At 39.0% G+C, this 27,739-nt stretch overlaps 1 protein-coding gene across 1 annotated transcript in view; it reads left to right on the top strand.

Annotated features, from left to right (window-relative positions):
• TET2 (tet methylcytosine dioxygenase 2) overlaps nt 1-27,739 on the top strand; it is a 117,865-nt gene that overhangs the window by 74,730 nt on the left and 15,396 nt on the right. The window contains exons 3-8 of the mRNA XM_084861455.1: nt 634-4,079; nt 6,084-6,174; nt 7,557-7,650; nt 8,297-8,505; nt 22,206-22,356; nt 25,814-25,903. Of these exons, the coding sequence (XP_084717581.1) occupies nt 680-4,079; nt 6,084-6,174; nt 7,557-7,650; nt 8,297-8,505; nt 22,206-22,356; nt 25,814-25,903 (4,035 nt within the window). The 5' untranslated portion in view covers nt 634-679. The remainder of the gene's footprint in view (nt 1-633; nt 4,080-6,083; nt 6,175-7,556; nt 7,651-8,296; nt 8,506-22,205; nt 22,357-25,813; nt 25,904-27,739) is intronic.

Raw genomic sequence — 27,739 nt, 5'->3', positions numbered from 1 at the left:
GTAATCACTTTTTTAAAATACATTTTATGATTTCAGAGAAGAAGGGAAAGGAAGAGAGAGATAGAAACATCAATGATGAGAGAGAATCATTGTTCGGCTGCCTCATGCATGGCCCCTATCAGGGATCAAGACTGCAACCTGGGCAACCCAGGCATGTGCCCTGACCAGGAATTGAACCCCGACCTTCTGGTTTATAAGTCGATGTTCAATCATTGAGTCATGCTTGCCAGGCAAGAGTAATCATTTTTAAAAATATATATATTTTTTGATTTTTTACAGAGAGAAAGTGAGAGGGATAGAGAGTTAGAAACATCGATGAGAGAGAATCATCGATCAGCTACCTCTTGCACACCCCCTACTGGAGATGTGCCCACAACCAAGCTACATGCCCTTGACCGGAACTGAACCTGGGACCTTTCAGTCAGCAGGGCGATGCTCTATCCACTGAGCCAGACTGAGTTCGGCAAGAGTAATCATTTTTTGTTCAGCTACTGGCCTCCCATGAAAATGAGTATCACACTTTACTATGTCTAAGAATTCCAATACTATTAACAACGTGCTAATTCTCTAAGAAACATTATTCAAGTTAGATATGTATTAATGCACTTTCATTTCTGTCTCCATGCTCTTTAGAATTCACTCCGAGGGCAGCCTTGTGGATGGCCCCGAAGCAAGCCTGATGGAACAGGATAGAACCAACCATGTGGAGGGCAACAGACTAAGTCCATTCTTGACACCATCTCCTTCTCCCATCTGCCAGACAGAACCTCTGGCTCTAAAGCTCCAGAATGGAAGCCCGTTACCAGAGAGACCTTATCCAGAAGTGAATGGAGACACCAAGTGGCAATCTTTCAAAAGTCACTATGGAATACCCCATATGAAGGGCAGCCAGAAGAGTCGTGTAAGCCCGGACTTTATACAAGAAGGCAGAGGGTATTCCAAGTGTTTGCAGAATGGAGGGATAAAACGCACGGTTAGTGAACCTTCTCTCTCTGGGCTCCATCAGAACAAGAAGTTGAAACAAGACCAAAAGGCCAATGGAGAAGGAGAGCACTTCGGGGAAAGCCAAGAAAGAAACCCAGGCAAAGGCAGCAGTCAACCAAATGTCTCCGACGTGAATGACAAGAGAGAATCTGTGAGCTCTGTGGCCCCAGAAGATGCAGTTAAAGATATCACCAGTTTTTCAACACACAACTCAAGGGGGCCTGAAAATGCAGAGCCTCAGATTCTGAATGAGCAGGAGGGCAAAGATGCTAACTACCATGACAAGAACCTTGTATTACTTCTTAAAAACAAGTCAGTGCTAATGCCTAATGGTGCTACAGTTTCTGCCTCTTCCATGGAAAACACACACGGTGAACTCCTGGAAAAAACACTGTCTCAATATTACCCAGATTGTGTTTCCATTGCGGTGCAGAACACATCTCACATACATGCCATTAACAGTCCGGCTACGAATGAGTTGTCCTGTGAGATCACTCACCCATTGCATACCTCAGGGCAGACCAATTTCACACAGACCTCGAACTCTGAGCTGCCTCCAGAGCCAGCTGCAGTCATGACTGAGGCCTGTGACGCCGATAATGTCAGTAAACCAGCTGCAATGCTAGGTACCTGTTCCTTTCCGAAACCAGAACAACAAAAGCCAGTTTTTGAGATGTGCCCATCTCCTGCAGAAAACGGTAACATCCAAGGAACCACAAAGCTCGTAGCTGGTGAAGAATTCTGTTCAGGTTCCAGCAGCAATTTGCAGGCTCCTGGTGGCAGCTCTGAACGGTATTTCAAGCAAAATGAAACGAATGGTGCTTACTTCAAGCAAACCTCAGTGTTCTCTAAGGATTCCTTTTCTGCCACTGTCACACCACCACCATCGAAATTGCTTTTGTCTCCCCCTCTTCCTCTTCCAGAGGCTCCTCAGCTTCCTTCAGAAGGAAAAAGCACTCTGAGCGATGGTGTTTTGGAAGAACACCATCACTACCCCAACCAAAGTAACACAGCTCTTTTAAGGGAAGTGAAAATAGAGGGTGAACTGGAGGCACCACCATCCCAGAGTCCTAATCCATCTACACATGTACCCAGCTCCTCTCTGACACTTCCAGAAAGGCTTCAGAATAATTGTGCTAACAAGAATGACGTACGGACTCCAGGGACAATGACGGTTCCATTGTGTCCTGAGGAAGCAAGACAAATACCAGAGCATCCCAAGCATAACCCACCCATTCTTGGGAGCAGTGAAGTCCCACAGGACCTCTGCCAGCCGCTGGTGGGGCACACAGAACAGGAGGCTCTGAAGGGTCAAGATATGCGACAGACACTCGATCTTGTGCTCCCAACACAGCCCCATCTGAAACCAGGATGGATTGAATTGAAGGCCCCTCAGTTTCACCAAGCAGAATCCCATCTAAACTATAAAGCACCGCAGCGGTCAGTGCTTCAGTATCAGTCCAACGCCTCCAATCACATGACCTCCACACCATACACTGGAAATTCCAACATACCCGGGGGGCTCCCGGGGCAAGCTTGCACCCAGAAAATGATGCAGCCGGAGCAGAGGCCACAAAGGTACCAACTTGAGATGAATCACGGGCAGTCTCAAGGTACAGTGGACCAGCATCTCCAGTTCCAAAAACCCTCACTCCCGGTGCACTTCTCCAACACAGACCCTTCCCCTGAAGCTCACATGCAGTCGCCGTGCACCCCTAGGTTTCATTTTCAACAAAGACCAGACTCCGAAAATACAAAACTCATGCCCTCACCATTGAAGCAGCACTTGAATCAACAGGCTTCAGAGACCGAGCCGTTCTCAAACTCACACCTTTTGCAACGTACATCTCATAGTCAGGCAGCACCAACACAGACATCCCAGAATTCACATCTTCCTCAAAACCAGCAGCAACAGCAAAAATCACACACGGAGAATAAAGAACAAATGCCTCATCCTTTTTCTCATCCCCAAGGCAACAGTGGTCAGCAAAGAGAAGGACCGTTCTTTAGCCAGATTAAAGTGGAAGAATGCTTTCATGGTGAAAATCAGTATTCAAAATCAAGTGAGTTTCAGGCTCATAATGCCCCAATGGGATTGGAGCACATGCAGAACATTAACAGTAGAAATTCTCCTTACGGTCACATCTTGAAGTCAAATGCAAGCAAAGTACAGATGTCTTGTTCAAACAACATTCACCCAGCTTCAAAGAATACAGAACAGACTTTACATCCTGAACACTTTTCTGGAAACAAGACCCAAAACTTGCATCCCATGCAATATTTTCCAAACAATGTGAATACGAAACAAGATGGTCTTCACAGGTGCTTTCAAGAACCAGGACAGAAGCCTCAGCAGGCCTCGGTTCTCCAGGGATACAAGAGTAAAAACCAAGACTTGTCTGGCCAACAAGCCGCCCAGCTTGCTCAGCAAAGGTACCTGATGCACAACCAAGCCAACGCTTTCGCTGTGCCTGAACCAGGAGGAGGTCACGTTCAGACCCCTCCCCAGAAGGACATTCAGAAGCACGCTGCTCTGAGGTGGCACCTCTTGCAGAAGCAGGAGCAGCAGCAAAGCCAGCAAGCTCAAACTGAGTCTTGCCACAGTCAGGCACACCGGCCAATTAAGGTAGAACCCGGATCCAAGCCCCATGCCTGCATGCACCCCAAGCCAGCACAGCCGGAAAACAAAATGTGGAAAAAGATAACTAAGCAAGAGATTCCACCCCTGAGCTGTGACAACGTGCAGCAGAGGAGCATTCTCGAGACCATGGAGCAACACCTGAAGCAGTTTCAGGTCAAATCGTTATTTGACCATAAGGCTCTTACTCTCAAGTCACAGAAGCAAGTGAAGGTTGAAATGTCAGGGCCAGTCACCGTGTTATCCAGGCACACCACGGCCGCAGAGCTCGAGAGCCACCCCCCAGCGTTAGAGCAGCAGGCAGCTCCTTCAGAAAAGACACCCACCAAAAGAACAGCTGGCTCTGTTCTCAATAATTTTTTAGAGTCACCTTCCAAATTACTAGATACGCCTATAAAAAATTTATTGGATACACCTGTCAAGACTCAATATGATTTCCCATCATGCAGATGTGTAGGTAAGTGCCAGAAATGTTCTGAGACACATGGTGTTTATCCAGAATTAGCAAATTCATCTTTAGATATGGGATTTTCTTTCTTTTCTTTCTTTCTTTCTTTTTTTTTTTTTTTTTTTTTTTGGTCTGGCAGCAATTTTTAAAGGCTCATAAAAATCTGAAGCTTACATTTCTTGTCTTTGAATTACAAATGTGTGTGCTGTGCAAGAAAGAACTTCACTTACATTCAGTTTTTTTTTCAAAATATTGACACAATTGTACATGTTCATTTTTCTTTGTAAAATATAAAGCTATTTGCTATCGATTAATCAGTCTATTTGCCGTTATAAATAGTTTTCTGGAGGGACAGCTAGGCATTAAAATGAGAAAGATAGCTGTCATATGCAAACTAGTGTATAAGCTTTTAATGTTTTTTAATTCAGGGTTGAAGGTATTAGTTTTACAAAGCTAATTTCTATAGGGAGAGGTTGTCTTCAGTCTTGGTGAGTTGGGGGAAATTGTAATCCCTGAAGTTCTAAATATTCATGAAGTTTCCCTTTCTCCATTTATATACTTAAAATATTGTGTGATTTACCGTATTTTTCGGACCATAAGACGCACTTTTTTCCCCCCAGAAGTTGGGGGAAAAAGTCCCTGCGTCTTATGGTCCAAATATAGCCTACACATATACTGTAAAAAAAAAAGTTTTTTTACTTGCCCGGCTCTATGTGGTCTCTGTGTGCTTGCCCGGCTCTAAAATGGTTCTAAATGCTGCTGTTTACTTTACAGGGTTGATTACATGTGTTTATGACTGTGATGTTGGGTTTTAATGCACATAAAATATTTTAGGACACTATTTGTTTCAGAATCTTTTTTTCTTCATTTCTCTTCTCTAAAAACTGGTGCGTCTTATGGTCCGGTGCGTCTTATGGTCCGAAAAATACGGTATATTCATTTTGTTTCTACTTTCTCTTTAAAGTTTTCTCTTTCTTATAAATACATATAGTTTCCAATTTTTGAAACAAACACCTTTTTGTTAAAATTCAAGACACGTGACAGGTCTGTTGGAATGAGGAAACATTTTGCTGATGGATGCAGATTTCATACATATATGTGGAGATCTTAATCATAGCTATTCAGTGTGGGTACAGTAGAAGACATTTGAAAAAACATGTCAGACTAATGTGGCTAGTGGTCCACCCACCCTATGCTATTCCTCTTATGATGGGTCACATGGCAACTTATAGGCAATGGAGGGAGGATGCCTACTGTCCCTGTGTGTGTGGTCAGGACTCGGTTGCCTCACTGGGCTAAGTGCCACACATGTCATAGATAATATTAGGTAAGTTATAACCACCTTCACTCCCTTCTATCATCCCAACCCTTTCTCCCCCACATTCCATCTCTGACAGGAGCCTCTGCCTTTTACCTGACCCACTCTCCAGTATTTTTTCATTTCAAACATTGTCCTAAAGGATGTACAAACATGGGTCTGGCATCAATGTTTTTAATTTCAAAAGAGAGTGATTGAATGTTGTGGGGAGACGAGAGGAGAAGAAGGTATCTTGACAATAAACAGAGCAATCTCCTAGGGGCGAGATAAGATAGGAAACTATATTCTAATCTTTCGACATACAAGTAGAGGCAGAATTCCAGTTAGCTGGAAAAAAACTTTTTTTTAGTGTACATAACTAATTGTAGTTGATATTACGCATAATACATTATAACCCCTACACTTTTCATGTTTGGTTCCATGCATGTGGTATAAAATAATTTCTTAGCCCATATCTGAAATATAATTTAATGTACTTTTATCCAACAGCCAACATATACATATACGCAATTATTTCACTCATTTTCTAATAAACAGACTCCCTCAACTTACTCATTCGGGGGGTGGGGTGGTGGAAATGTGTAAAATCACATGTAGGGCCCTTACTGTGCAGTTGGGGGATAAGCTTTGTGGATGTAGCCTTTCTATTTAGTATAATTGAGGTCTAAAATAATAATCTTCTATTATCTCAACAGAGCAAATTATTGAAAAAGATGAAGGTCCTTTTTATACCCATCTAGGAGCAGGTCCTAATGTGGCAGCTATTAGAGAAATCATGGAAGAAAGGTAATTAACGCAAAGGCGCAGGGCAGAGCAACGTTTATCCTCTTGTATATGTCAGACCTTTTCCAGCTCACACACCTACGAAGCAGCAAACAATTGTAAATTGAGTCATTATCAGTAGGGTAAAGCTATTAGCTGTTCCAGGGTTGCCAGTCCTACACACTGTGCTATTCACCCGAGAGTCACAATATTTGACAGGACCGAGAGTCCGCGAGCTGGCACAGGCTGCCCCCTTGGACATGGGTGCTGGGAAACCGGGCAGGAGCACGAATCCTCCTCCTGCCCGCCAGGCACAAGGGTGCTGGCTCCAGCTGCAGAGAGAGGCCCCCCTGTGGCTCTCCCACTGGGCGATAAAGTGTCCAGGAGGAAGAGGGGGGACGTGTGGCTTAAGAAAGGAACCCGCTGAGTTAGATTCACCCGGAACTGTAAAGGCCTGGCCCTCTCTAAGGAAGCTGTCCCCAGTCAAGGGCAAGTGTGGTATACTGAAGAGAGATAGAGGCATTCTATTCATAGTTGCATTTTCTTTTTTTGCTGTCAGTCACAGGTATGCAAGTACTTACCTGAACCTACCGTTACTCCTACATGTAGAAGACTCTTAAGAGCGAGATACTCAATGCAGAGAGACATTCATATAGGTGTCCACAGCCCTTGAGCTGTTACTATGCTAGGATGCCTTTTCTCTAAGAGGTAGGCAGTGTTATCATTGAAATACGTTAGGAGGCGTTCTGGGCAGCAAGGACATATTTTGCATCATTCTTGCCCCATTTCCAAATTAGCATGTAGAAATGTACTAATCATCTAGTACCCCCTTTTTTGTTTATTAACAAGTAATAAGTAGTAACTTTGGTCAGAAGGGAAATATATAATCTATTTCTAGAACTATCCTATATTCTCAGTATTGTTGGATACTAGTTATTTGCCAGCTTCCTTTTTAAAAAATGTGAGATTCTTTGAGGAACAGTTATAACTAAAATCTATTATGATTCCCCATGTTTAAAATAGCTAAATTTAGTTAAGGACAAAAATAAAATAGTATATATCTTAGGAGACTGGATTTAGCAAACTTAAAAAAGTCTTGTGCTTTGTGAAATTATGTATAAAACTAAGTTTTCCCATTGTTTTCACCCAACATATAATTTCGAAATAGTAAATTACAATTATCAGTATATTTTGATGCTGAAGAAAAACAAGACTTAAAGTCTATTATCTAGTCTGCTTGGCATAAACTTTAAAAAATAAATGAAACATTTATGTCTCAGGATGTGGTAATAGAGTAAAATTACACTCAAATGTTCAATATTTTGGGTGTCTTTTAGGTCAATTTGCTAATTTTTTTTTTTTTTTTTTTTTGTGTGTGTGTGTGTGTTTCTGTGGATTTCTTTAAGGTTTGGACAGAAGGGTAAAGCTATCAGGATTGAAAGAGTCGTCTATACTGGTAAAGAAGGCAAAAGTTCTCAGGGATGTCCTATTGCCAAATGGGTAAGTGTGACTTGACAAGGCTTTTAGTCTTCAGTTCTGGGCATTTTCATTCATTACATTTAAACCTGAAAATTGTGTTAACCCAGATCAAAGAGTTATTGCTACCAGTTAAAAGGAATATTGCTTGTATTTATTTTATCAAGTGTTATCTCTTAAGAAAAAGTCAGATCATAACAATATACTAACCATATTTAATTGAAAGAATAATAATATACTAACGATATTTAATTGAAAGAACTGAATGGTGAGAAGAAGGTCCATTCAAGTACCTGCTACAAGTATAATTCTTCCTTTAAATACCTTCATGTCGTTTATGAAAACCTTGATCTTTATGAAATAAAGACCTGCATGTCTTCCCTCTAGCCCTGGCTTTAATTCAGGGAGCATTGCCCCAACTCTACTGGGCATACAGTAGTCAGCTAAACATTGAGCAGTTTTTCACCTCTCCCAGTTCTGAGCCCAGGGCAAACCCCCACTTTGTACATGGGCAACAAAAGGCAAGTTGTAGGTGGTGGTCAATGTTGCCCTGTGACCCAGACATGAGAAAATGTGCATACATAAGTCAATGCTGACATCTGCTGCAAGTGACCCTTGTCTTGTTTTGGTTGGGGTGGGGGGTGTTGGGGTGGAATGGTGACCCGCACAGGTGGTGCGCAGGAGCAGCAGTGAGGAGAAGCTACTGTGTCTGGTGCGGGAGCGAGCTGGCCACACCTGTGAGGCTGCGGTGATTGTGATTCTCATCCTGGTGTGGGAAGGCATCCCCCTGTCTCTGGCTGACAAACTCTACTCGGAGCTCACCGAGACGCTGCGGAAATACGGCACGCTCACCAACCGGCGGTGTGCCCTGAATGAAGAGTAAGTGGAGCCAGGACCTCTCTCTCCTCTCTTTCCACTGGATAGCGCAGTTGGCTGGAGGGACGAGAGTTGAACCTGCATTTTCGCATTTATAAAACGGGGGTCCAAGTGCCTGCTTCACAGTCATGCTCTCGGAGGTTGTGTTTGCTAACATGGACAGCATGGGATGATTTTCTTTAATATTTTGTACCCTCAAATGACAAAGCCATTAGTTAGGACCAGCTTGCTAAGTGTCTGTACCCACATGGACTCAATCGCACGGTAAACTTGAAAATACTTGTGTATCCACTTGCTACAAATGACAACTCTTATGTGCCTGGCCATCACATTAGTAAGTATTGACATCACTTGTAAGTGGCAATACTTGAAACAAAAGAGGTTTGCTGAAAAACTTTGGGATTCCCAGGTGAAGGACCTTAATTGTGTACGTAGCTAAGTACAAGGCCTATAGTAGAAGTTAGAGAGCTAAAACGATTTTGACTTCCATTTAATCCAGTTCATTATTTCCACAATAGTAACCAAAATTGCTTCCATTTTTACTATTTCTAAATGTTCCAGAACTTAGTGTCTATAGGATATGCATTTTTTTCCAGGAATATATAAATATTTGGAATAAAAGAACAGGGTTTGTACTTAAATATATTTAGCGCAGCCAAGTGTTAGTATGATTTTTTTTATGTTCCTGTTTGTTTTCAACTCCCTCCACTTGCAGGAGAAAGCTTTATTTTGTATTATTCCTCTGCTATGCGATTCCTGTATAATATTCAAAGACTATAGGATAATTCACTAGACTACTCAGAAATCCTACCATACTTAGTTTACTTACAATTGATTCTAAAATAATTTTGATTTTGCATTTCTTCCTTTAGTCTCCTTTCCTCTGTATCCACCAAACTGCAAAATAGTTTACTGAGCTTATGCAAATACTGCACTGCTCAATGCAATAACCCAATGCTAATCACATTTTTTTTTTTTTTTTTTTTTTTTTTTTTTTTTTTTTTGCTATTACTAACTTTATCTTAAAATAGGGTCTCTGGGTCATGAGGGAGTGAACATCAACTATAAATAATCTGTTTAAGAGAGTTATGTTATTCTACATGAAATTGTTACTTGGCTTTCTATGGTAGTTGTAATCCAAAAATGTCATGGTATGCACCTAACTGCCATAGATCTACATGGTGAAAGGTCAAAGTTGCTGATTTCAGAACACATGACTCAAACGTACAATGGACTGCTTTAGGTGTAACACACTATTCAGTTTACAACTTCCCTGTTCCTCGTTTAAAAATGTACTTTAGGCGCCTTGAATCAAAAAGGAAATGAAAGTTAAGGCACCTTGAGCTAATTGTTGGTGATAGCATTTTTCTTAGGAATTCATTAGCACTGCTTTGTATTTTCAACGCTGACTTCCTCTTAGGCTTGATGGCTTGAACTTCTAAACCAGTGAAGAATTCGTTTAAATTTATTGAAGTATCATGCAACTATATTTGTAATTGATTTGTTTCACTAATAGTATACATCTTTGGTATTTTTAGATAGTTAGTGCAGCTAAGTGTTAGTATATTTTGTTAAGGTTTTTCTTTAATTTCTATAAATGTCATTGCCTGAAGTGGAATCGGACATTCTATGTGAAGAACTCTCCTAAAATGTGTTATTTTGCATTTGGAAACCAGAACAATAATTGGGCCAGAGTCTGAGAATAATTATAATTGGTATTAATAGGAGGTAATTACAAAATTATTAGAATGAAGACTTCAAATAGTAAGACATTTTAAAGGCCAATCTGTAAACTTTTGCTTATCTTTGTTTAGTATTTCAAGGTGACGATGAGTAACTATTTAGATGAAATTTTCAGTTTGGGCTATTCTCCAAATAGTAATTCTCCAAAAAAGTATATTTGAGAAACACGATTAACACGACTCTTCACAACAGAGACTTACTCAGATACACTTTAGAAGTTTCTTCTACCCCATAAAATAAATTTTATGTTTGGCAGAAGTTAAAATTGCGACTCTTTGCCAAGAACATAGGATAATATCAGATTGGAGCTGTTGACCCAGTTTCGGGTTCAAAGCTGTGTGAACTCCTCGCTGAGTCCTTACAAATCCCAGTGCCCACAAGCACCATCGCCACCCACTGTGAGTCCCGGAAAGGACTCCAGGCGCTTTCGGTGGGACAGTCAGAAACGGACCTCTCCATCCTCGGAGCCAAAGCAGCTGTTCCTCCTTCAAAGATTTCCCTTTGAGATTTCCATTTTATGACTCAGCCTGACCGATATGTTTTTGGCAAGTTAGTGCTGTGGGAGTGTACCTGTCATCAAGAGAAAGTCAAAGCCAGAAGTGCTGGGTGATATTAAGCTTGTAAAGAAATTTTCTATTGCAGACTGGCAGCCGTCAGAGGGGAGGGCGTCAGGGGGCTTGGTGAAAAAGGTGAAGGGACTCAGAAAACAAAACCAGCCTCAGAGACAAACAACAGTATGGCGATTATCGCGGGAAAGGGGCTGGGAGGAGGGAGGAAAGGGAGTGGGGGGATACATGGTGATGGAAGGAGAGTTAATTGGGATGGTGAACACACAATACAATATACAGAAGATGAATTACAGAATTATACACCTGAAACCTCTATAATTTTATTAACCAATGTCACCCCAATAAATTCAATTTAAAAAAAGTAACTGCAATTACAGAAATATGCATTAAATGGAGGTGTGTATCATAACAAATCCCTATGGGCCCATCACCCAGCTTCAATATTTATCGCCATTTTATCAATACCATTTCATATATTTTCACCACACATCCTACTCTCATCCCCATCCCCCCCTAGTGTTTTAAAGCAGAACAATTACCATATTCTCTCACCTATGCACATTGCAGTATTGTGGTGTGTATATCTAACAGATAACTTATTTTACAAAGCCTAGTCACAGTGTCATATCAACCACCTTAAAATGTATGGCTTAATGTTCAGACCATGTTCAAATTTCTGAATTGGATCCTGCCTTGCCCCCCAAAAAATATTAAAAGTAAAAAGATATTGAGTAATGTTAAGTCCACACCTTGCATTTGATTGATGCTTTTGAGTAGAGTAGTCCCAGTTTATGTCTGTTATCTAACGTCATTGTTAATAGAACTTCTCTCATTCTCAGAAGTGTCCCATTTTGGAAGATAAGTTGTATGATTCGTCAGCCTCTTTTTATTTATAATAGTCTCTCTTTTTTTATGAACTTATTTGTAATAGAAACTATATGATTTGCTCTGTAAAATTTCCCTTATTCTGGATTTGGCTCATGGCACAGTTGTTTCATTTAATGTGTTCCCTGTCCCTATACCTTCTGTACACTGGTAATTTGGCATACATATACATATATGTGTACATTGGAAAAAATGCTTCATAAATAGTAATAAAGTAACCTTAGTTTTCTCATCTACCAGGTGGGATGTACATCTGCTTCGATTTGTTTATAGTAATGTTAGGAGTGTTCAGTTAGTTCAGGAGTTGTCAGCTTGATTCATCCACCCTGAAGTTTCCCTAAAACTTTCACCAGATGCATCTATTATCATTTCCTCTTTCCAATCCAAGTTTGCAAATTGATATTTTTCTTATTCTGTGCTGTATAAATGTCAGTGTTACATACATTTATCTTTGCTAGTTTTTCTATACTTGCATAAGTTTAAATATCCAAATGGTAAACCAAAAGGTTAAAAATGTTTTTAAAAATCGGTTATGGAGATAAATTATTTTTATTATAATTGCTCTACTGATTTATCATTTAACCATGAGCCAAACATTGTGTAATAGTAAAGTGAAAATGGTATGTGTTAATTCTAACAATATTTGAAAGACCCCCTATAGAAATAAAAATGCCTTTTAGTAGCCACTTCATGTCATTCCAACTTGTTACATAGGGATGTTTTTCATTTGTTTGTTTTTATATTGACTTGATTCTTCTATTCTTTTTTTTCCCCAATTTTTTTTCTAAGAAAAATGATTTTAAATATAATAATATTACATACAATTAATCTTAATATTTCAAGAAAAACTATCTTAAATATAATTATGTTACATGTAATAAACATTAATATCTCAAGAAAAATGATTTTAAATATATTGTTACATGCAATAAACACTAATTATTCAAAAATGATCTTACATATATTGTAATATTACATGAATAAAAGGATTTTAAGTATAATATTACCAAAACTGTATTAACATAGTATGATATCACAGAAGTTGTAGGAAAAGTCTATTTTGTTAGATATGAGTATTGCTACTCCAGCTTTTTTTTTTTTTTTTTCCCCATTTGCATGGGAAATTTTTTCCATCCCTTCAACTTCATCCTGTGTGTATCTTTTGTTTTGAGGTGGGTCTCTTGTAGACAGCATATAATTGGGTCATGTTTTTTACCCATTCAGCTACTCTACCTTTTCATTGGAGCATTTAATCCATTTACATTTAGGGTTATTGAGAGGTACATTTTTATAGCCATTTTAATTCTGTATGCTAGGTTTCTCTCTCTTCTTCTCAGCAATCCCTTTAGCATTTCATATAATGATGGCTTGGTGGTGATGAACTCCTTTAGCCTTTTTTTTTTTTTTTTTTTTTGTCTGGGAAGCTCTTCATTTGACCGTCTATTTTGAATGATAGCCTTGCTGGATATAGTAATCTTGGTCTCAGATCCTTGCTTTCCATTGCCTTGAGTACTTCATGCCATTGAGTACTTCATGTACTTCATGCCATTGAGTACTTCATGCCATTCCCTTCTGGCCTGTAGAGTTTCAGAGAAATCAGGTGTCAGCCTTATGGGAACTCCTTTGTATATAACAGTTTTCTTTTCTGTTTCTGCCTTTAAGACTCTCTCTGTCTTTAATTTTTGGTATTTTAATTATGATGTGTCTGGGAATGGATCTGTTTGGGTCCTTCTTGTTTGGGGTTCTCTGTGCCACCTGAACTTATGTGGACTTTTTCCTTTACCAGGTTAGGGAAATTTTCTACCATTATTTCTTCAAACACCTTTTCTATTCCTTTCTCCCTTTCTGCCTCTTCTGGCACACCTATTATTCTAATACTGTTACATTTCACATTGTCCTATAGCTCCCTTAAGCTGTCCTGTTTTTTAATATTTTTTTTTTTGATCTCTAATTGAGTGATATTTTCAAGTCTGTCTTCTAATTCACTGATTTGATTCTCAGCTTTCCCTAATCTGCTGTGTATTCCTTCCAACTTCTTTGTGTTATGTCATTCTTTATCTCAAACTGTTCTTTTTTCATAGTTTCTATATCTTTTTCATACTGTTGAGCATTTTTAACATCATTACTCTGAACTCTGTTTCAGATAAATTTCTTATCTCTGCTTCATTTATCTCTTCTTCTGGAGAATTCTCTAGTTCTTTCATTTGGGGGTTCTTTGTTTCCTCATTTTGGTTGTCTGTTTGGGTTTGTGACTATGAATTAGGTAGAACCTTTATACCTCAACCTCTACTGCAGGACATTGCTAAAGGCAATTTCTGACTAATTGGATTAGGCAAAGAATCAAAGCCTCCTGAGATCACCTCTGTCTACAGACTAATAGGATGCAGACTTGAATTGCCCCCCCACTCCCACCCCCAGGCAATAGCCCTCAGGTGTGGGGAATCTTTTCAACAGGGTGGGGCATTTGCTTCTGCCTGGAGGCTAATTGTTGCTTTTAATCTCTTACGTCGCCTCAGGACAAGGTGTTTTCCAGTAGGGTGTATCTACTGTCTTCCCCCTAGGCAAGGGAGATGTCTGTGTGGGAAAGATGTCCTCCTCTGTGTGATTGAATGACTCAGCCCAGGAAACTTGGGGTATCTGCTTTCTTTTTTTCTTTTTTAATATATTTTATTGATTTTTGTACAGAGTGGAAGGGAGAGAGATAGAGAGTTCGAAACTTCAATGAGAGAGAGTCATCGATCAGCTGCCTCTTGCACACCCCCTACTGGGGATATGCCCGCAACCAAGGTACATGCCCTTGACCGGAATCGAACCCGGGGCCCTTCAGTCCCCAAGCCGACGCTCTATCCATTGAGCCAAACCGGTCCCGGCTGCTTTCTGAGCTCTATCCCCCAAGTCCCCAGTCTTGGGTTCTGCCGTCACAGCTCCAGTCCACATTACCCTCCCTCTGCCAGAGCACAGGGTAGCTCCACAGGGAATTTTTGTGCATTGACCCTTCAAGAGACTGCCCGAACTTTCAGCTATCACTCACTGGCAGAAAGCACCCCACTGCTTTTCACAGCTAGATGTTATGTGGGTGCCCTCCTCAGTTTGGTTCTTTCTGCTGGGGAGCCCAGCTTCGGGATTAGATCCCAAGTACTCAGCGGCACCCCTGCACACACACACACACACACACACACACACACACACACACACACAAACACAGTTGAGATATATCTCTGGGACTTCAGTTGCCATCTGTGGGTGCCTGGCCAGCCCTTTCATGCCTCCGCCCCTCCTACCATTCTCTATGAGGTCTCCACATCAGTCCTTGGGTTTCAGGGTTCTCTCCTGTGAATTTTCCATTGATTTCCTTTCCGTATTTTAGGATGTTTTTGAGAGGTAATTCACATTCCATAAAATTCACCCTTTTAAAGTACAATTCACTGGTTTAGTATATTCACAAAGTTGCACATTTTCATTATTCCCAAAAGGAAACCCCATACCTGTTAGGCAGTCACTTTCCATTCTCCTCTCCCCTAAATGTCAACCACTATTCAACTTTCTTCTATATAGATTCAGTTATTCTAAGCATTTCATATTAATGGAATCATAGAATAATTGGCCTTCCTGTCTGGTATTTTTTATTTTGCATAATGTTTTAAAGGTTCATCCATATCATAACATTAATCAGTACTTTATTTCTTTTTATATCTGAATTATCATATATATATATATATATATATATATATATATATATATGCCATATTTTCTTTATCCATTCTTCAGTTAATGGAAGTTTGGGTTGTTTTCACTTTTGCATATTATCAATAATGCTGCTATGAATACTCATGTGTAAGTTTTTGTATGGACATATGTTCTTGTGAGAAAATATATGTAGGAGTGGTGCTGTTGGCCATATGGTAATTATAATGTTTAACTTTTTGAGGAACTATCTTTTTGCCAAAGTAGCTGCACCATTTTTTATTCCTCTCAGCAACATATGAAGGTTTCACTGTCTCCACATCCTCACCAAAACTAGTTATTGTCTTTTGTTTGTTTGTTAATCTGAGGGTATTTTTCCATTGATCTTTTAGAGTGGAAGAGAGAAGGAAAGACAAAGAGAAACATCGATGTGAAAGAAATACATCGATTGGTTGCCTCTTGCATGTGCCTTAACCAAAGCCCTCGCAGGGGCGCAGAGAAGGGGGGAAGGAAGGGGCCCTGCAAGCAAGGTATAATACATGCTTTTGACCGGAATCGAACTTGGGAACTTTTGGTCCACAGGCCAATGCTCTATCCACTGAGCAAAAAGCAGCTAGGACTTATCTTTTTTTATGACAGTCCTCCCAGTGGGTATGAAGTGTATCTCATGAATTGGATTTTCATTTCCTAATGACTAATGATGTCAGGCATTATTTCGTGCTTTTGGCCATTCGTGTTTATTTAATTCTTTGGTCATTTTTAAATTGTTTTTCTGAGTTGTAAGAGTTAATATATTCTGGATACAAGAACTTTATCATATATATGATTTGCAGATATTTTCTGTTATTCTGTAGGTTGTCTCTTTACTTTCTTAATAATGTCCTTGAAGCACCAAAGTTTCAATTTCTAAATCAAATTCATCCATTTTAAATACATTGCTTGTACTTTTAGTGTCATATCTGAGAAACCATTGCCTAATCCAAGGTCTTCAATATCTACATCATTGTTTTTTTTCCAAGTATTATAGTTTTAGCTCTTACATTTAGGTGTTTGATCACTATTAATTTTATGATATAAGAGTCCAACATCATTCTTTTGCTTATGGCTCTCCAATTGTCTTAGCAGTACTTTTTTTTAAGATGCTCTTTGTTAGGTGGAGGAAATTTTTTTTCTGTTCATAGTTTGTTGAGTATTTTTATCACTAATAGGTATTGGACTTTTCTCAAATGTTTGTTTCTGCCTATAATAAGATGACCATGTGGTTATTGTTCTTTATTTTTTTTTTTAATATTTTTTTATTGATTTCAGAGAGAAAGGGAGAGGGAGAGAGAGAGAAGCATCAATGATGAGAACTATTGATTGGCTGCTTCCTGCAGGCCCCACACCAGGGATTGAGCCTGAAACTCAAGCATGTGCCCCACCAGGAATTGAATTGTGACCACCTGGTTCATAGGTCGGTGCTCAACCGCTGAGCCATGCCAGCCAGGCTATTTTGTTAATGTGGTATATTATTGATACATTGATTGATTTTTGAATATTAGACCAACATTGCATTTCTGGGATAATGTGTGTGTAATTTTTTTCATATGTTGCTGGATTTCATTTGCTAGTATTTTACTGAGAATTTTTACAACTCTATCAATAAGGGACATTGGTCTGTATTTTTTGTGTGATATTTTCGATTTTTGGTATCAGGGTAATGCTGGCTTCATAGAATACATTGAGAGGGATAGAGAGATAGAAACATTGATGAGAAAGAAACATCATTGATATGTCTAATGTATCTAATGTATTAGGCAGTCCTAATAGCAATTTATGCTTTCAGATTATTTATTACTAGAGGCCCGGTGCATGAATTCCTGCACAGGTGGGGTCCCTTTGGGTGACCTGCAGGGATCTGGCCAAAGCCTGAAGTCTAACACCTCCTGCAGCTCCTACCTGCCACTTCTGCTCATTCCAGCACCACTGTGCCTGCCGGGGGCTCGCACCCAATTAGTTCTGATGGGGAGAGGCTGGCACTGCTGCAGCAGTGCTCAGCAGCCATGAGCCCCGTGTCTGGCGCCCTCCCAAGGGGAGTGGCCTGTGGGATTGGGCTGAAACTGGCTCTCCAACATCTCCTGAGGGGTCCTGGATTGCAAGAGGGTACAGGCCAGGCTGAGGGACCCCACCAGTGCACTATCGAGGCCAGGGAAGGATGCGGAAGGTTGGCCAGCCTGGGAAGGACCACAGGAGGGCTTTAGTATTAATCTAAAAATCATCAATTAGTTTGTTCTTTTTTTTTTAGTGTCAGTATTAACTCATGGATTTTAACCTATGTTCAATAACAAGTTCTCTTCATGTCACAAAATAGAGAAGTTCAAAACAATATAATTACTACTAATACACTATTGGTGTTCAATAAGGGCAGAAGAGCAATGCATGAACAAAGTGAGAATTTCAATAAAGAGATAGAAAATATTTATTTATTTATTTTTTAAATATATTTTATTGATTTTGTTCAGAGAGGAAAGGAGAGAGAGAGAGAGCTAGAAACATCGATGAGAGAGAGTCATCGATCAGCTGCCTCTTGCACACCCCCTACTGGGGATATGCCCGCAGCCAAGGTACATGCCCTTGACCGGAATCGAACCTGGGTCCCTTCAGTCCCCAAGCCGACGCTCTATCCATTGAGCCAAACCGGTCTCGGCAAGATAGAAAATATTTAAAAGTCCCAAACGTAAATCACAAAACTGAAGAATACATAATTCAACTGAAAATTTCACTAAAGGGATTTAACAGTAGACTACAACACTGGAAAAAAATAATAATAAGGCAAAGCAGCAGAATTCATCCAGAGGGGAAAAAAAAGAAAAACAAAAAAAACAATCAAAATAGGAGTGAAGACAGCTTAAGGATTTATAGACATGGGGACCAGTATATATCACAAAGAGAACCTAGAAGAGATAAAATGGCAGAAAACTAACTTAAGAAATAATAGCTGAAAAATATCTAGAGTCAAACATGCCAAAACTTCTGAGATGCAGCCAAAGCATTCTAAAAGAAAGCTTTATAAAAATAAATACCTACATTTGGGGGGAATACCTCAACCTAACTTTATAACTTAAGGAACATGATAAGGAGAAAAAAACTAAGCCCAAAATTAGTAAAAGAGAAAATAGCAATGATTAGAATGGAACTAAATGCAATAGGGACAAAAAGATAAATGCAATAGAGATTTTAAAAATTGCATTTATTGGGGCGACATTGGTTCACAAAACCATAAAGCTTTCAAGCATACAACTCAACACAACGCCTGCATACTGCATCAATCACCCATCACCCAAAGCAGTGTCTTTCCATCCCCATTTATACCCCATTTGCCCACCTCAATAGAAACAAATAGTCAAACCGTTAGCTACACTTTCCAAGGAAAACAGAGGGAGAACTCAAAGATATACAATTATAAATGTAAAAGAAGACTTTGCAACTGATACCACATGAATACAAAGGATCATAAAGAATATGATGAACAATTATACACTAATAAATTGGACAACGTAGAAGAAATAGATAATTTCCTAGAACCATAAAACTTACTGAGTCATGAAGAAATAGAAAACCTCAACAGAACAATTAATAGTAAATACATGATATCAGTAATCAATATCCCCATATGAAAAGAAACCTGAGACACCCAGAGAGCATTACGCTAAGTAAAATAAGCCAATTAGAGAAAGACAAGTATGATATGATTTCATTCATATGTGGAATCTAATGAACAAAATGAAGTGACAAATAGAAACAGACTCACAGTTATCAGAGTGGGGGTGGAGGAGTTGGGAGGGCTGGGTGAAAAAGGTGAAGGAATTAAGAAAACAAACAAACCAAAAACACAGACACAGACAACAATGATGATGATTACCAGAGGGAAGGGGGGGTGGGGTTATAAGGAGAGATAAATTGTGATGGAAGGAGTTTTGGGGTAGTGATTACCTAATATACAGATGATGTATTATAGAATTGTTCACCTAAAACCTATATAATTTTATTAACCAATGCCACCCCTAATAAATTCAATAAAAAGAAATAATAATAATTTAAAAATAATTCACAAGAAAGAAAAGTCCTGGACCAGATGGGCCAAACATTTAAAGTTGAATTAATAGCAGTCTTCCTTAAACTCTTCCAAAAAACTTGAAGAGGAGAGATCACTTCCAAATTTATTTTTCAAGCCCAGAATTAATCTGGTACCAAAACAAGGGACACTATAAAAATAGAAAACTGCCCTCACCGGTTTGGCTCAGTGGATAGAGCATTGGCCTGTAGACTAAAGGATCCCAGTCAATTCCGAAAGGGTTCAATTCCAGTCAAGGGCATGTGCCTTGGTTGTGGGCACATCCACAGTAGGGGGTTTGCAGGAGGCAGCTCATCGATGTTTCTCTCTCATCGATGTTTCTAACTCTATCCCTCTCCCTTCCTCTCTGTAAAAAAAAAATATATATATATTTTTAAAAAATAGAAAACTACCAGCAAGTATCCCTGATGAATATAGGTATAAATATCCTCAATAAAATATTAGCAAACCAAGTTCTATAGTGCATTCAAAGGAACATACACCATGATCAAGGGGGATATGTTCCAAGGATGTAAGTATAGTTCACCATGCCAAATCAGTCACTATTCATCAGGAAAATGCCAATCAAAACCACAATGAGATATCACTTCACTCTTATTAGGATGTGTGTTATCTAAAAACAAGAGGTAACAAGTGCTGGGGGGAAAAAGAGAACCATGTATACTTTTGTTGGGGGGAATGTAATATAACAGCGACTATGGAAAATAGTATAGAGATTCCCTAAAAAAATTAAAAATAGAACTACCATATGATCTAGAAATACCACTTCTGAGTATGTATCCAAGAAATTATCTCAAAAAGCTATCTGTGTTCATTGCAGCATTATTCACAATAACCAAAAATGTGGGCATAACCTTAGCGTCATCAACAGGTGATGGGTAAAAAATATGTGGTATTTGCATACACACACAGGAATACTATTCAACTTTCAAAAAGGAAATCCTGACAGTTGTGACAACATGGATTAACCTGGAAGTCATCCTAAATGAAATAAGCCAGACAGATACTGCATGCTATCACTTCCATGTGGAATCAAGAACAAAAGACAGTCACACTCACAGAAGCAGAGTAGAAAAGTGGTTGTGAGAGGCTTGAGACCTGGGGAAATAGGAAGAGGCTTACAAAAGGATACAGTATTTCATTTATAAGTAAGGCCAGGGGATCTAATGTATAGCATAGTGACTATACTAGATAACATTGTACTATATATTTGAAATTTGCTAAGAAAGTATAACTTAAATGTTTTTTCCACACCAAAAAATAAATATAAAGAAGGTAAATATGTGAGCTGATGGATGTGTGAATTAGCTCAATGAAGGAATACTTTTGCAATGTATACATTATGTCCAAGCATCACGCTGTACACTTTACGTATCTTACAATTTTGTCAATTATACCTCAGTAAAGCTGAACAAATACCTACTTAATGTATAGTTTTGACTAATAGGTTGCTTTATCATGTTTTTGTTTTTTTGGCTTCTTAACTCTGTCTGTTTATTGCTTTTAGGTTATATTGACTTAAGCTGTGAAGTCACAATAGTGTATTTTATCCAAGAACTAGAAAGCACTCACATACCCATCAGTAATAGAATGGTTAATTTGTGGCATATGATGAAAAATTAAACTCCATGAATAAAGCACAACATGTGCAACAACATGGATGGGTATTATAACGTAATATTGAACAAAAGCAAGGCATAAACAAGTTTATACTATATAATTCCACTAGAGGCCACTGGAGTGGGGGGGTCTCTCAGCCTGTCCTGGGCCCACTCACAGTCCAGGACCCCTTGCTCCTTACCACTCGCCTGCTTGCTGCTCCTTAGTGCTGCTGTGGAGCCAGGAGAGGCTCCCGCCATCACCCCTGTGCTTGCCAGCCATGAGCTTGGCTTCTGGCTGAATGGCACTCCCCCTGTGGAAGCTCACACTGACCACCAGGGGACAGCTCCTATGTTAAGCGTTGCCTCCCGGTGGTCAGTGCATGTCATAGCGACCAGTCATTCTGGTCATTCTGCCATAATAGTCACTTAGGCTTTTATTATATAGATATGCATATGTATGTAAGTATGCATAGATATAGTTTTGCCTAGTTTATACTGTATATACAATATATTTAATATTAGTATTTTAATATAGTATTTTTATATTAATAGGCAAAATTATATACACATATATACACACATACACACTGTATACAATAGGTGTATAGTATCCTATATGTAGTATAAAAATAGGCAAAAATGTGTTTGTAGACATATATATAGGTATAGATATATATATATGTATATATATATAGAGAGAGATATATATATAATTGCTAAAAATAGACAGTACTAATCTCTTCTAATAGAAGTTGCTTTTGGGGGACAATGCCTGGAAGGAAGAATTAAAAGGAGATTCTGGGGTGCAAGTATATGTTTTGTTTCTTCATATGGATGCCACTGTCTTGGGTATTTCATTTGTGAGCATTTGTAAGCTATGAAATTATGTTTATTTTCCTGTATGTGTATTATTCCACAATAAAAAGTTTTAAAATTGTGTTTTAGTCAATTAAAGCAGTTCTTTTCTGATGAGATTATGTCACAGCTTAATATAGCATTAGATGAGATGTTGTTAAAAACTAATTTGCGTGCAGACAGTCGGAATATGAGATTGGTAGCATAGACAATGCTCTCCTTAGCTGTGAACGTGATTCTTTGCTTTCTCAGGAGAACCTGTGCCTGTCAAGGGCTGGATCCAGACACCTGTGGTGCCTCTTTTTCTTTCGGTTGTTCCTGGAGCATGTACTACAATGGATGTAAGTTTGCCAGAAGCAAGATACCAAGAAAATTTAAGCTGCTTGGGGATGACCCAAAAGAGGTTTGTTTACTTCCTGATGTATAATCTCATTATCTTTCAAGCAGAATTGATGAGCACAGAAAAACAATATGGCATACTCCACCTCTAACAAAGAGTTTCATCGCAGAGATGAATCAACAAAATTTTTGCTAAGCTGTAATTACATTGTAATAATTTAAGTTAGCATAATAACCATGTTATATCAAAGTAATAGATAAAATACCATAAACTCTTCATACCTATTGCCTTTTATACTTATTTATGTCTCATGTAAATTCTAGAGTTTTAAACAGCTGTCATTTTAATATTAGAACTAAATGTTAACACTTCAGTGTTAAAACTTTCATCCATTGCACCTGAATAATAGAAGTCATGTTCATGACTGCCATGTTGAGAAAAGGCCATGTCTAGTCACATTTTCACACCATGAGATTTGGTAATTTAGTTACTGTAATGAATGCATTCAAGTACCTAAAACATACTTCGATTTTAATACAAAAGTATAATTTAAATAAAGGAACATTGATTTCTTACTGAAGTCACTGATTTTTGTTTTTCCCAATAAAATATATTTCTCAATATATAACTTGTAGGTTTCTATCAAATTTTAAATTTTGGGTAGCATGCATTCTAGAGTATGCTAATTTAAGTAATCAGGTAACCTTAGTATATTTAGCATTTAGATACAACCAAGTTTTTAGTTATTCTATGCACCTTATAATTATCTTTCAAATTTTAAATGCAATTAAAGTAAACAATTATACTATGGATATTATAATATTGACTAGTGACGAAATTCATGCCCAGAGGGTGTCCCGCAGCCTAGCTGCACCCTCTCCAATCTAGGACCCACAGGGATTGGGCCTAAACCAGCAGTCAGATATCCCTCTTGCAATTCGGGACTGCTGGCTCCTAACTGCTCACCTGCCTGCCTACCTGATCGCCCATAACCACTCTGCCTGCCAACCTGCTTGCCCCCAACTGCCCCCTACTAGCCTGATCACCCCCAATTGCTCCCCTGCTAGCCTGCTTACCCCTAACTGCTCCCTGCCAGCCTGCTCACTCCCAACTGCCCCCCTGCCAGCCTTCTTACCCCCAATTGCCTCCACCTTGCCGCCTGCTCACCCCCAACTGTCCTCCCTGCTAGCCTGCTCGCCCCCAACTGCCCCCTTGGCCAGCCTGCTCACCCCCAACAGCTTCCCAACAGCCTGCTCACCCCCAACTGCCCCCCCTGCTGGCCTGATCGCCCCCAAATGCCCCCCAGCCGGCCTGATCACCCCCAACTGCCCTGCTCTCCTGGCCTTATCACCCCTAACCGCCTCTACCCTTGGTCCCACCACCATGGCTTTGTCCAAAGATCTCCTGGAAGGTCTCCCGATCTAATTAGCATATTACCCTTTTATTAGTATAGATATGTCCTTTTAAATGAAAAATTTGTTACTTTATGACTACAACAGCAAGTGAAAGTTTAATAAAGTACAAAAACTTTTGAAATTAATGTAATTGTTTTCATAAGATCATTTTAAAAAAATATTTTTATTGATTTCAGAGAGGAAGGGAGAGAGAGAGATAGCAACATCAATGATGAGAGACAATCATTGATAAGCTGCCTCCTGCACGCCCCTACTGGGGATTGAGCCCGAAACCCAGGTTTGTGCCCTTGGTTGGAATCAAACCTGGGACCCTTCAGTCCGCAGGCCAACACTCTAACCACTGAGCCAAACCGACTAGGGCAACAGGATCATATTTTTAATAAATTATATTATCTAAATGTGTTATATGTCCTGTTTTCATAAGAACATTTGAATATTAAATAAGCACAATGAAAATGAGCAATTTTGCATGCTGTCAGCATCTTTAATTTTCCACACTAGAGAACTTTTTCACCGCTATTTCATAAGTGCTTATCACTCCAGCCAGGTTTCTGTAAACCAGACTGAGGGAGTGGCTGGTAACATCCTCCCTGAGTGAGGTGGGGGCGCTTCCTCAGAAGCCTCCTTTCCTTCCAAATGCAGATAAGCACATCTCTGCCTGGTGGTTACATCTCCTAGGATTTTTAGAGAAATATCAATATGAAACGAGAACTTCTAAGTATGAATAGAAAAACTGAGTATTCTCACCTACAGTTTTCAGAAGCATATTACTTTAAAAATCTATTATTTGGGTGGGTGGGTGTGGGTAACTGATCATTTCTTCTTTCAAATAAACTGTGCCAAGTTCTTCCTATACCTTCTAGTTGTGAAGATTTTATTCATATTGGAAGCATCAAGTAATTATTAGTTACGAGTAGCCCTGCACACGAATCCATGTGCAAGTAGCTCGATGCCGCTTGGCTCAGCTGGCCACCCGCCCACCGCTGCTGGTAGCTCTTTGCTGATTGAAGCTCGCTGCCCCGCCCTCCTGTAGCTCTCCACCACTTGTAGATTGTTCGTGATGTTATAGCATAGTGGATAATTAGCATATTCCTCTCTTCTTATATAGGATTATGTGAAGAGATCCTTTCAAATTTCAAAATGCTATTTTCATAGACATTTAAAAGTACAGAGGTTAGAAATAGACAAATTAAAGCAAACAAACCCTTTTAATAGCCATCTTGCTTGGCAGCAGATTGGAGAGAGAGTAGAGAATGTGACCTCTTTAAGACAGTATATTCTTCTTTAAATGTGTCCTAGCCAGACCTACTGTAAATTACAAAGAGCATCTAAGTTCCCCATGAGCAAAAGAATATTTGCATGCGAGTCAGTTCCTTAAAACCTCGGTGCTGGGCATCATAGGGGGCACTTGTCCAACTGCCCCAAATTAGGTTCCTCTGTGTTAATTCCGGAAGGCCTACTACAAGAAGTCTATGAGAACTGGCAGATTTTGTCAATGAGCAAACACAGAGGAAGCAGGTGGCTAGGAAGAGAGGGGTGGAGTGGTTTATCCCAGAGGAAATAGTCACCTTCTTAGAATGAAAATCAGGGGGGGAAAAGTCCATGCAATTTATTTTAAATCCAGTCTTAGAAGAGAATTAAAAGGGCTTTAGCAGGAGCATGCTGTCTCTACAAATTAAGTTTCCTCGGTGACGTGAGGGAGAACAGACCGGCTTAAGAAACTCGTTCTAGTCTTTCAGTCAGAACCCTCACTGTGGGGAAGGAAAAGGAAAACAAAAAATTAAAAAAATAAAAAGCACATATAGTAGTTTCATTCTCCTAACCCTTCTACCAGCACAGTCTTCTATTTATAAAATGCCAAATATCTGCATGCAAAGTAGAAAGTTGGTTAATCTCTCAGAAGTTAGATATTAATAGCACATACGAAACTTGGTAATGTAAGGCCTATACTTACACTTAGAAATAGTCATTAAGATACTTTATTTAGTAAGATGAATAGTATATAGTGATTTGTATCTAAGATATGGGATGGGGAATCTAACTGATAGTCTCACATACTGAGAGAATAGATTTAGAATTTAATATGTATTTATTATTTTATACAGGAAGAAAAACTGGAGTCTCATTTACAAAACCTGTCAACTCTTATGGCCCCAACATACAAGAAACTTGCACCTGATGCATATAATAATCAAGTAAGTTTAAATAATTGACAACAACTGGGACCACTTACTTATTATTGATGACCAATCTACCTACTTCCAAAAATTTTTGAAGCAATGGTTTTGTGTGTTTTTTTTTTAAATTTTTTCTAACTTTTTTCTAATTGTTGAAGTCACTGCTGTGTTCTGTTTCTGATAAACGTAAAATATTCCATTTTGCTCTTTTAACCTGTATATATGAGCTTTTGAGGCTCACAATATCTACTAATTGTGTTCTCGTCCAAATAATTTTGTCCCTATAAGCAGACTTTGGTGATTAATTAAAATGATGTGCCAAAACTGGTTTGGCTCAGTGGATAGAGTGTCAGACTGCAGACTGAAAGGTCCCAGGTTTGATTCCAGTCAAGGGCATGTACATTGGTTGCACGCACATCCCCAGTGGGGGGTGTGCAGGAGGCAGCTGGTCGATGTTTCTCTCCCATCGATGCTTCTAACTCTCTATCCCTTTCCCTTCCTCTCTGTAAAAAATCAATAAAATATATTTTAAAATAATTATAAATAAATAAATAAATAAATAAATAAATAAAATGATGTTGCCCAAACTATAGGTTCAACCCACTTAACTGTTTTCTCAGAATGTCTACAAATATAAAGCTACTAGAGGCCTGATGCACGAAAGTCATGCAAAGGCTTGGCCTCCCAGTGGCGGGCGGCTTGCCTCAGCCCTCACAGCTGCAGTTTTGTCCAGAACATCGTTTGGCTGTCTGGTCTAATTAACATATTACTCTCTTATTACTATAGATGGGTGCACTACTTGCAAGTGTCCAGATATGCCAGATTTTGCCAGGTCCTTTTTATTTTGGTCTTGGCTCTATGAACCTATTGCATAAGTATGTTCTACACTGTACATATTTAGAAGGCTAGATTTTTCTCTTTTTAATTAAATTTATTTGGGTTATATTGGTTAATAAAATTTTGTTTCAAGCATATAATTCTACAATACATCATGTGTGTATTGTATTGTGTTTACCACCCCATTGTATTGTGTCTCCTTCCATCATCATTTATTCCCCCTTTACCCTCTTCTACTTCTTCCCATCCATCCCCCTTCCCTCCAGCAATCACCATACTGTTGTCTGTGTCCATGAGTCTTTCTTTTTTACTTTGCTTAATCCCATCACCCTTCTCATCCAAGCCCAACACCCTCTCCTTTGATAGCTGTCAGTCTGTTTTCTGTATCTATGAGTGTGTCTCCACTTTGTTAGTTTATTTTGTTCATTAGATTCCATATATAAGTGAAATCATATGATAAATTATCTTTCTGACTGGCTTATTTCACTAGCATAATACTCTCCAGGGCTACGTTTTCTAAAATATTTGTTCAGAAATACTCCTGAAGGAGTATTTATGTATTAAATAAATTTTGTTGTTGATACAAACCAGATACTGTGTTTAGTCACTGTGGACCTAAATATGAGCAGTGTAGGTTTTCTGTCTTTAAGGAACTTCCTCTCTCAATATGTATATAATAGCAATTACAGAATAATACAATAACAGTTAGACCAGAAGATGCTTGTATTTCTGAAGATACAAAAAGGTTCTCCCTGAAAGTAGGGTAGAGATGTAAGGTTACAAAATCCTTGGAGGCCTCATAAAGATTGTTGAACTGCATCATGTGGGTAAGAAAGCAACCATTTGGGTATGCTGTGTGTGTGTTGGGGGTGGGAAGAGGACAAAGTGATTTAATTTTAAAAAGGTTGCTTATTTTTCATAGCTGCTATTAATCAAATTATTTTAGCTGGGGAAAGGGACAAGATAAAACATTGTTGCGCTTTTTACTCCTTGATTCTCATTATAGATGGTTTCATA

This window comes from Pipistrellus hanaki, assembly GCF_964339955.1.
Source record: "Pipistrellus hanaki genome assembly, chromosome: 1".
NCBI lineage: Eukaryota > Metazoa > Chordata > Mammalia > Chiroptera > Vespertilionidae > Pipistrellus > Pipistrellus hanaki.
Note: the sequence above shows the minus strand (reverse complement) of the source record. Positions and strands in the feature narration are given on the sequence as shown.